This window comes from Zootoca vivipara, chromosome 17 (assembly GCF_963506605.1).
Source record: "Zootoca vivipara chromosome 17, rZooViv1.1, whole genome shotgun sequence".
Classification (NCBI taxonomy): domain Eukaryota; kingdom Metazoa; phylum Chordata; class Lepidosauria; order Squamata; family Lacertidae; genus Zootoca; species Zootoca vivipara.
The window spans coordinates 25577640-25589040 of NC_083292.1; the positions used below are offsets into that span (position 1 = coordinate 25577640).

Sequence of the window (11401 nt, forward strand, 5' to 3'; positions counted from 1 at the left end):
CCTGAGAGCTGCTGCTGGTCAGTGTAGACCAGGCACCCCCAAACTGCAGCCCTCCAGATGTTTTGGCCTACAACTCCCATGATCCCTAGCTAACAGGACCAGTGGTCGGGGAAGATGGGAGTTGTAGTCCAAAACATCTGGAGGGCCGAAGTTTGAGGATGCCTGGCGTAGACAGTACTGAGCTAATGAACCAATGTCCTCACTAAGCACAAGAAGATTCCTATCTTCCTACATTGTCCTGTAGTGGAGACTGACTTTTTTCAAGTGGGGCTGAGAATGGGTAGGGGGGAAGTTACAGGGCGCTGTTAATATGGGGGAAAGGCAGATTCCATGGCCCATACTGAAGCCTTCAGGCAATATTAAAAGTCCAGCACCTCACTCCAGAAGGTGCTTGTCCACCTGAAGTTCTTTTAAAAATATATTTTATTGATTTTTGTGAGAAAACAATAGGAACAGGCAAGTTCTCCCTCACTGCAGCGCAGAAGAACAAGCCGTTGGAAAGCTTTTGAGGTTATCCCAAGTAGGAGAAATTATTGAGTCCAAATGACTACAGAAGTCATTTCAGATAGTGTCCCACAAAAGAAGGCAGACAAAAGAGATGAGGACCTTGGGGACATTCCTGAACGCACTCCACAAGTTGACTCCAGGTAGCCAGAAAGTCAAAAAGACTTTGCCTTTCCTTTGGCTAATTCTATCTCAAATGTCAATTTTTCCACCTTGGAAACGCAAACGTCTGCAGAGCCATTGCTCAAACAGTTAAGCTGGGCCACATCCCGCAATTCTGCAATTTCTAGTCGAGCAACCAAGTAACGTGAAGGAGTCCATTAGAAGTTAACAGGTGGTTCTTCGGAAAGTTTTGCTGTCCGGGCACATAAGGGAGAGACCCCCCCCCTCTTCTATGAAGCTCATGGGAAAGAGAAGGCAAAAGCGGGGTGCCCCGGAGCTGCTCCCTAAAGAGCAGCAGTGATGATAATGGTGGCCATACCCCCACTTCATGAAGGCCCACGTGGTCCATCCCCAATGATAGGCGCTGTCTCGTCGTCGGTCCACGTGAGGCCGCTGCTCTGAGGCGGCTGGAACGGGAATTTGCCGACACTCTCCAAGTACAGCAGCAACGCCGTCAAACACCAGAAGAAGAAGTTCACCCAGGCAGCCGCCTGAAGCCGGGAAAGGAGAAGAATGGGCAAAGTCAGAATGAAAACCAGCTTTGTGCAACCGCGTGCGCTCTAGATGTTTTGGATTTCAACAGCTGTATTGCGCTGTGGGCTGTATAGACAGGAGTTGCAATCTAAAACGTTGGGAGGGCACCCGGTTGGGAAAGGCAGCTGTAAATTTTTAATTTCTTCTAGTTCAAAAAAATATGTGAGCACCACTGTAGGAAAAAAACTATTTGTAAAAACAGTTTAAAAAACAGCAATAAGGTAAAAACAGATTAAAACACACATCAGCATTCTAGATTGCTGGGTAAAAAGGTAAAGGTAAAGGGACCCCTGACCATTAGGTCCAGTCGTGACCGACTCTGGGGTTGCGCGCTCATCTCGCATTATTGGCCGAGGGAGCTGGCGTATAGCTTCCAGGTCATGTGGCCAGCATGACAAAGCCGCTTCTGGTGAACCAGAGTAGCACATGGAAACACCGTTTACCTTCCCGCTGTAGCGGTTCCTATTTATCTACTTGCATTTTGACGTGCTTTCGAACTGCTACCGGTAGGTTGGCAGGAGCTGGGACCAAGCAACGGGAGCTCACCCCGTCACAGGGATTCGAACCGCCGACCTTCTGATCGGCAAGCCCTAGGCTCAGTGGTTTAACCCACAGCGCCACCTGGGTCAGCATTCTAGATCACTGGGTAGGCTTGTCTAAACCAAAATGTTTTTAGCAGGCACAGAAAAGGATATAGGGAAGGCACCTGCCTGCTGTCAAGTGCCAGGGAGTTCCAAAGTGTAGGTGCCACCACACTAAAAGATAAGATGCAGGGTGGGTACTGTGTGGCATCTACAATGGTGCATAAAGTTATCACATATGTAAGGATTTGGATTATGCTGCCAGAACGTGGGCAAATTTTAAGTGCAGTTAAGACTAGATTTCTGTACCTGGGGGTGTGACTGAGAGAAGACCCTTTTGCAGAGGAGAAGCTGAGGAGCAGCGACAAACAGCTTTGATTCAATAGCCTGCCATTGAAGGCCCACTCACCTCTGCAGTGTAGAGGTTGTCATAGAACCTTGCGGCACGATAGGGCTGGACCCAAGGGCGCTGCTGAGCTTCTTGACAACTGCAAGGCGGGAAGCAAGGAGAGACAAGCCAGGGCAGTTAACTCACTGCAGCTGAAAGGTGTCACTCAAGTGAAAACAGGTGCCCATCTACCTCAGTGTGGTCTACACTGACTGGCAGCAGCCCTCCAGGGTTCCAGGCAGGGGGCATTGCCAGTCTTACCTGGAGATGTTGCCAGGGATTCAACAGGGGTTCCCCTCGAAATAGAACAAGGTTCGATTTTTGTGTGTGCCATATATGTACAGTGGTGCCTCGCTAGACGAAATTAATTCGTTCCACAGGTCTTTTCTTATAGCGAAAAATTCGTCTAGCGAATCCCATAGGGGATTGAATTTTTTTTTAATGTTTTTGAATTTTTTTTTTTGCCCATAGGAACGCATTAATTGAATTTCAATGCATTCCTATGGGAAACCGCGATTCGCTAGACGAATTTTTCGAAAAATGCATTCGTCTAGCGAGGCAAGCTCCACTGGAAAAATCCTTTCGTTAAGCGGAAACTTCGCTAAGCAGGGCATTCGTTAAGCGAGGCACTACTGTATATATAATTTTTATATCTGAAGTATTCTATAATAACGTGAATACAATGCATTACTTACCTATGCATATTTATTGATATAATCTAGAGTAACAATGGGAACATTTATCTAAAAGCATAGAAATATGATGCAAACTCCCTAAATCTACTGCTATACTATATTCTTATAATACTACCGTAATATACAGCAAACAATCTCATAGACACACACATTATTTATATAACACTAAAGCAGTAAATAGGGACGCAGGTGGTGCTGTGGGTTAAACCACAGAGCCTAGGGCTTGCCGATCGGAAGGTCGGCGGTTCGAATCCCCGCGACGGGGTGAGCTCCCGTTCCTCAGTCCCAGCTCCTGCCAACCTAGCAGTTCGAAAGCACGTCAAAATGCAAGTAGATAAATAGGAACCGCTACAGCGGGAAGGTAAACGGCGTTTCCATGTGCTGCTCTGGTTTGCCAGAAGCGGCTTTGTCATGCTGGCCACATGACCTGGAAGCTATACGCCGGCTCCCTCAGCCAATAATGCGAGATGAGCGCGCAACCCCAGAGTCGGTCACGACTGGACCTAATGGTCAGGGGTCCCTTTACCTTTACCTTTACAGTGGGAAGGTAAACGGCGTTTCCGTGTGCTGCTCTGGTTCACCAGAAGCGGCTTATTCATTCTGGCCACATGACCCGGAAACTGTACGCCGACTCCCTCGGCCAGTAAAGCAAGATGAGCGCCGCAACCCCAGAGTCATCCACGACTGGACCTAATGGTCAGGGCGCCCTTTACCTTTAAGGCAATAAATAGTATCGTATATGTGTGTGTGTTACACATTTAAATAGGAACTTTCTTTCTGAACTTGGTCCCTCTAGCTCAGTATTGTCTACACAGATCGGCAGAGGCTCTCCAAAGTTTCAGACTGGAATCTCTCCTACTCCTAACGGGTGATCCCAGGGATTGAATGTGGAACCTTCTGCATTCAAAGCAGATGCTCTACCACTGAGCTACAGCCTGTCTTGCAAATTACCCCACAACATCTTGTATTCCCTGAGGTCAGGATTTTAGAGGTATAGCAGACAAGCCACATCCAGACCTACGTTTATATTGGAGGGTGCCTCCATAAGGCTTGCTAGCAGGCAGACATGTGGTACTCTGATATCATTCACCCCAGGCATCCCCAAACGTCAGCCCTCCAGATGTTTTGGACTACAATTCCCATCATCCCCGACCACTGGTCCTGTAGCTAGGGATGATGGGAGTTGTAGGCCAAAACATCTGAAGGGCCGCAGTTTGGGGATGCCTGATTTACCCCAAGGCTTCTGAGCCAGACTATCAGCTGATGAAAATGGAGCTTGTATAACTTAAGCTATCAAGACAAAAACACATTGTGAGATCTCAGCTGCTTTCCAATTAAATAAATAAGTTTCACTAAAGAACTAACCAAGAGAGAATTAACCAAAGACTTCCGGTTGTTGAGCCCAAAGACAAAGAGGGAAAAGGAGAGGGGGGAAGACTTCTGAGAGAAACAAATATATCGAGCCATTAATACACGGACCACATTAATACGATACATTTAATGTGCTATGATGCCACTTTAAACAGTCATGGCTTCCCACCAATCACTGCCTCTCAGCCTGATCTACCTCACAGGCTGGCTGTGAGGATTAAACAAGGAGGGGGAAGAAACAGGCCCACCACCTCGAGCTCCTTTGAGCTCAATCAATCAATCCAAGCGAGGACTGAGCATCTTTTGGCACTTGCCTTGGTGCAGCCGCCGAAGTATGAATGGACCCACAGAGAGCATCCATGCCGACCCGAAGGATGCAGGCCGAGATGAGCAAGAAGAAGAGGACCACAGCTGAGATGACCAAGAACGCCTTGACCCACACGTCACCCCTGCGGGAGAGAGACAGAGGACAGGGGCGGTCAAGAATAAGCCAAACCCAACCCAACTGGAAACCGCCCCATTCCGCTGCCCGCCTTCACGACTCACGACTGTCTCTCGCTGTCGCCGAAGCAGGAAATGTAGACGCTGCGGAGAAGAGCCACGAAGGAGGAAATGGCGGCCAGGAGGGAGACGGCCGAGACGAAGTAGCAAAGCGAGACGTGGCTGGAAGTGCTTAAGCTCAGAGTCCCGTTGTAGCGCACAGAGCCATACAGGATGCACTGGCCACCGAACTCCCCCTGGAAGGAAGGAAGAGGGGGGTAAAGTGAGAAAGGATGGGGATTCCTCCTAAAAGTCAACACCAAGGGAGCCACCACTGAGAAGGCCCTGTCATGGACCCCTTCCCCTGCCCACTGTATGGTCTGAGATGGCGGACAATGGGGATGGTGCTCTTTTAGTTATTTGGGCCTATTCTACAAAGGCAAAATTTACAGCCACAGCCCCGCCCATTTTTGCTTTTAGCCCCGCCCACCACTGGCACCTGCCGCACCACCTGAAGGGGTGTGTGCCCCTAGGGCTGAAAGGGCTCCCCAATCTTGCTCTAGACAGTACAGGCATCCCTCCCCCCCTTATGAGGGAGGGGTGGGTGGTTTACGCCCTGGGGCCCCCCGCATACATAAGCAAAAAGTGGGGAACACCCCCTAAACACCCTTTAAATGCCCTCTCTGTTGCACTCCCTGCAATCCAGACCAAAAATACTGTATCCAAAAATATCCACAGCTAGAATGGAAGCTCTGGAGCCGGCTGGAAGCTCTAGGAATTGTGGGGAAAAGTGGCGGCTGTAGCTGTGCAACCCCATACGTACACTGTTACCGGGTGGGGGGCTGAGCAGCCTAAAAAGCCCCACTGAACCTCCAGTCCCTCTGGACCAGGCATCCCCAAACTGCGGCCCTCCAGATGTTTTGGCCTACAACTCCCATGATCCCTAGCTAACAGGACCAGTGGTCGGGGAAGATGGGAGTTGTAGTCCAAAACATCTGGAGGGCCGAAGTTTGGGGATGCCTGCTCTGGACTCACAAAATCCTCTTCTGATGCCACGAGGACTCTCCAGCTCTCTCCCACCAATCCCAGGTTTGAATCTATTTACTCATTTATTTCCCGGTGCCGCACGTAAAGGCTGTCGCGTGCGAGCCAATGCCTGTATCATATGCAGGCAGAAGAGACATAAACCCACAGCGACCACTTCTTCTGTCGCTTCCTTAATGTGACTGGCAAGTTCCTTGGACTTGTTCTCTCAGAAATTGCAGAAAGCCACGTACTTCCAAGAAAAACGATTAAAGGCAACTCCCCATTTATGTGGGGGTTACGTTCCGAGGACGCTTAAGTGAAATCACACTGGGAACACCATTGACAAAGGCTGTAAACACCCTCTGGAAATCTTTGAAAAACCCTTTAAAAAAAAAACCCCAAATCCAGCAAACTCCATCACAATCGCTCCCCCACAAATCTCCTTCCTCCACAATCCAACTCTCCACAGGCCTAAGATTGGTGCAAAGGTTCATGGGATTGTAAGATGCTGTTTTTGCACAATTTTTGCCATCTTCACACTGTTTTTGCCCCTTTTCATGCCACTTCCAGGTCCACAGGAATGCACACAGTCTGGGTGGTGCACGCCTTGAACACACATATTTTTTTTGGGGGGGGGGGTGTCTGTACAGTGGTACCTTGGTTTACAACCACAATCCGTTCCAGAGGTCCTTTTGTAAACCAAAACAGGTTGTAACCCAAGGGGCGCTTTCGCCAATGGGGCCTCCAAGAAAAAAGGTTGCAAATCCAAAAGATAGGTTGCAAACCGGGACACACACTTCCGGGTTTGACGTATTTGTAATCCAAAATGTATGCAAACCAAGGTACCACTGTACTATGCTAGAAAAGGCAGGTGAGAGTGTTGCTTCCTTCCTAGTTCAGCCTGTCAGAAAGGCCATTTGACTCATGGCAATGGGCTCCACAGGAGGTGTCAAATTTAGACACTTCTTAATTTTTCAGCAGCTTGCTTTTTATGCATAACGGACCCAAATGTGACATACTCTCTCAGGCAGAAAAACATTTATTTCATTAAAACACACACACACACACACACACACACACACAAACCTGTTGTGTCTCAATCTCTTTTTGGTGATTTATTTTGTGTTTGGGTTATTGACAGCCTTATTTTTATTACAGCTAGTGGCCTCGAAAGGCTGAAAGTGCCTCAGGGCCCTGTGGAACTCCTTGCTACAAGACCCAGAGAGTATTCTGCTTCACATTTTGTAAATATAATGCTTAGCGTGCATGTGGCTTTTTTAAAAAAGAAAAGTTAATTTCATTACCATACCCCCAACAACCTATAATGGTGTTACTTGCGTAATCTGTGTTGAAGCTGTTGATGATGCAAGGAAGCAAGTGTGGTTTAACGGTTACAAGGAGCAGCAGGCGGAGATCATGAAGCTCCCCAGAACAACTCAGAACAGTCTCTCAAAGTGCAAATAGATAAATAGGTACCATTTGCCTCTTCTTTCCTCCAAACCATTGTGCCCAGGGAAAGAGCCAGCATGGGTGTAGACAGGGGGGGCAGGAGGGGGCAGCTGCCCCCCCTAGAAGCAAAAAATTATTGTATTTTACAGACCATAACCAATACTTTGCCCCTCCAAAAACTGAAGTGGAAAGGGCTTTGCTTTAGCAAGAGCAGCTCTCCACTTGCTGGGGGCGGGAACACAGCTGTAACAAAAACACATCAAATAAATAAAGCAAAGTGGCTACCAGTACTTAAGCAGTTAAGACAATGGAGCAGAATATCCCTTCAGGCAAGGTCCACCCTATTCACCCTATTGTTATTCAGTGGGAGTTGTTAATGGGCATTCAGGGATCGCATTAACAGTTCTATTGGCGATTTAATGAGGGTGCAGAGGATTCAATTTGACTAAGGTGGCCCTGCAAGGCTAAAAGGAAGTGAATAAGAAGGGGGGGGGGCTGTAGCTTTGATAGACACAGTGATGTTTATAAAAAGCATTGGTGTTCCAGTCTGCCCCTCCTCCTGCATCTGTATACTGTAAATCAGGGGTGGCCACCTCCCAAGAGACTCTGATCTACTCACAGAGTTAAAAACTGGGAGTGATCTACCCCCTTTTGGGGGGGTTCAGGTCAAAGCTGTTGAGTTTTTTTAAGGAAGGGAAGCCCTGTTTTGGGGGGTTTAGGTCAAACTTGTTGAGCTTCTTTTAGGAGGGAGGGAGGCCCATTTTTGTTTAGGGCTTCAGGTCATAGTTCAGCTCTTTTTAGGGAGGAGGAAAAATTTGGGTGAGCTTTTTTTAGGGGTGCCAGTGATCTAGCAGTGATCTACCACAGACATCCAGTGATCTACTGGTAGATCACAATCTACCTGTTGGACGTGCCTGCTGTAAATCAAGCAGAGAGAAAGCTGCTTACAAGGCTCCTGTACAGGTGTACCGGTATCTTCCTCTTGCTGCAGAGTTCTAGCATCACAGCGTCACCCAGAGGCACCCACAAATGTGAGTTATCCCTCTCTCTATTTCTTCCTTCCTTTCCTCCCTCTTCCATCCTCAATAAAATACTGGGGGGGGGGCAGATAAGCCCCACATAGAAAGCCCATCAACATGGGGGGGGGAGGACTCTTTAAAATACAGTATTTACCAGTAATTTCTTTTGGGGGGGGAGGCACCTAGGCCTCTAGGAGTTGGCTGCTATGCCTAGGACAATTCAAGAAAGCAGAATCATGCATATGCTATGGTAATATATCAATAGAATCATGGAATTGTAGTCGGAAGGGACCACAAGGGTCATCTAGTCCAACCCCCTGCAATGCAGGAATTTTTCCCCAATGTGGGGCTTGAACCCACAACATGGTTGAAATATTATGCTGATATGCAGCAACGCCTCGGAGCCATCGAGACTGCGGCCCTGTCTTGCCTCGCCCTCGCCTGCCCTGCCACCCCCTCTCCCCTGCCCGACCCTCCCATCCTCTTGCTGCAGAGTTCCAGCTTCACAGCATCACCCAGAGGCACCCACAAATATGAGGTATCCCTCTCTCTATTATTCCTTCCTTCTCTCCCTCTTCCATCCTTAATAAAATACTGGGGGGGGGCAGATAAGCCCCACATAGAAAGCCCATCAAAATGGGGGGGTGACTCTTTCAAATACGGTATTTACCAGTAATTGGGGGGGGGGGGAGAGGCACCTAGGCCTCTAGGATTTGGCTGCTATGCCTAGGAGTAGGACAATTCAAGAAAGCAGAATGATGCATATGCTATGGTAATATATCAATGGAATCATAGAATTGTAGTCGGAAGGGACCACAAGGGTCATCTAGTCCAACCCCCTGCAATGCAGGATTTTCCCCCCAAGGTGGGGCTTGAACCCACAACATGGTTGAAATATTATGCTGATATGCAGCAACGCCTCGGAGCTGTCGTGACTGCGGCCGTGCCTTCCCTCGCCCTCACCCGCCCTGCCACCCCCTCTCGCCTGCCCGACCCTCCCGTCCTCTTGCTGCAGAGTTCCAGCATCACAGCGTCACCCAGAGGCACCCACAAATGTGAGTTATCTCTCTATTTCTTCCTTCCTTCCCTCCCTCTTCCATTCTTAATAAAATATGGGGGGGGGCAGATAAGCCCCACATAGAAAGCCCATCAACATGGGGGGGATGACTCTTTCACATACGGTATTTACTAGTATTTGGGGGGGGGAGGCACCTAGGCCTCTAGGAGTTGGCTGCTATGCCTAGGAGTAGGACAATTCAAGAAAGCAGAATGATGCATATGCTATGGCAATATATCAATAGAATCATAGAATTGTAGTCGGAAGGGACCACAAGGGTCATCTAGTCCAACCCCCTGCAATGCAGGAATTTTTTCCTAAGGTGGGGCTTGAACCCACAACATGGTTGAAATATTATGCTGATATGCAGCAACGCCTCGGAGCCGTCGTGACTGCGGCCGTGCCTTGCCTTGCCCTCGCCCACCCTGTCACCCCCTCTTGCCTGCCCGACCCTCCCGTCCTCTCCAGCCAAGCAGGGTAGCTGCCGCCATTGCCAGCCCCAGAAGCACAAGGTGGCCGCTGCCGCCACCACGATGTCGTCAGGCCAGCTGGCCCTGTAGCCCCGCCCACGTTCCCACTTTGTGGCCCCGCCCCTGAATGATCATGGCTTGCCCCCCCCCTAGTTTTGATCCTGGCTACGCCCTTGAGAGCCAGTGCAACATAGGCCATCCCAAAACAAGGGAGTGTTCATCCGCACACAGGCCAGTAAGGTGAGTGCCAAGCACATGTGACACAGGCCAGGAAGGCTGTTGGGTGAAAGTGCTCCTGGCAGCAAAAAGATTTGTGCAGGAAGTCAGCTCTCACTCAGCTGACGAGCATTAACGCACACGGCTGATGCTCATATGACACGACACGACACCGCCTGCTTTTTAAAAAATATGCAAGCTTGGTGCATTATTATAAATCTTTTGCAACAGTCCGAGGTTGAATCAGTAGCTGTGAGCTCAGATTTTCCCAATTCCCAACAGAAAACCTTTGGAACCATTTTTTCAGAAGCCTTCGCAGCCTTTCCAGCAAAACAGCAGACTTCCAAAGGTCCTTGCGAGGAATGAAGCCCCTTAGGCGAAACCGGTTTCAAGTTGGCCTAACTGTGTTGTGTAGCTGCCTCTTGTTACAACAGGGCTGGGTGGTGGAATGAATAGGCAGGCTCATGAGGACTAGAGACTTGACAGAGTGCACAAATTGTTTTTGTGTTTGTTTGCTGTTGTTGTTTTTTAAAAAAAACTTTCTAGCTCTGCTGAAACTCTCTATCACCCAAGGTAGCTCAGGGAAGTCTGAATGAAAACTTAGAAAGGCAGTAATAGATTGCATTTTAATTTTTAAAAAATCAGGCACGTGTGACACCCTCTGACTTGGAAGCCCTCCTCCTCTCAATACAAAGGTGGGGTGTTCTATAGTTATAAAAGCACACTGTTTTTCTAAAGAGGTTCTGGCGCTCAAAAGCCGCCATGGAAGAGGAGATGAATGTGGAACTTAAATGCTCTCTGCATGCACTCAGGGGTGCCCTTTCTTCTTGGTACGTTACAAGCAAAAATGCTGGACGCTCTGCACATCGGCAGGTCCAACGGTGCATCTCTGGTCGTGCACAGCCACTCCCTCCTCTGCACTCAAGCGAAAGCCCGGCGCCCTCTTCATGTGCTCAGAAGCACTCTCGCGCCACTAAGCGGTGGCTCTTTAACGGGACAAGCGCAAAAGCGCAAGAGAACTTCTTTGCCCGGGATATGGGATGGCAAAGGGAAACTTTGCGGGTCCGGGATCGCTCTCTCTCTCTCTCTCGGGACCTTACCTGGGTAACGGTGAGGGCGGAGGAGCAAATGACTCCGCACAGGAAGGCGGCGGCGTTCAGGGCCAGCTCGACCAGGAGCAGCCCGGACAGATGCGCCATCTTCCAGCCGACGGTGCTGGGGAGGGGCTGCCCGGCTGCCGGTCTCCGCCCCATCGGAGGGGAGGAGAGAGGAGAGGCGTCGTCAGCGCTCGAGGGTTGAGGGTTGCCTGCCGGGACCTCAAAGCGTTTGGCGCTGCACGCAGGCAGGCGGTCCAACAGCACCGGTGGGATTTCTGCCTGACAGCAGCACTAAACTAAATTGGCAAAGACGCACCAAGTTTACTTCTTTATTTATTGCATTTGTTATATT

The 11401-nt window shown here is 49.3% G+C and overlaps 1 protein-coding gene across 1 annotated transcript; it reads right to left on the reverse strand.

Annotated features, from left to right (window-relative positions):
- Window positions 1-405: 405 nt before the first annotated feature.
- On the reverse strand, window positions 406-11195 carry TMEM179B (transmembrane protein 179B). Its single transcript, XM_035099111.2, has 5 exons — window positions 11053-11195; window positions 4782-4972; window positions 4550-4684; window positions 2191-2269; window positions 406-1157 (listed from the first exon to the last, which is right to left on the reverse strand). Exons 1-5 carry the CDS (start codon window positions 11149-11151, stop codon window positions 993-995), a joined length of 669 nt encoding a protein of 222 aa, XP_034955002.1. The 5' UTR covers window positions 11152-11195; the 3' UTR covers window positions 406-992.
- Window positions 11196-11401: the final 206 nt, after the last annotated feature.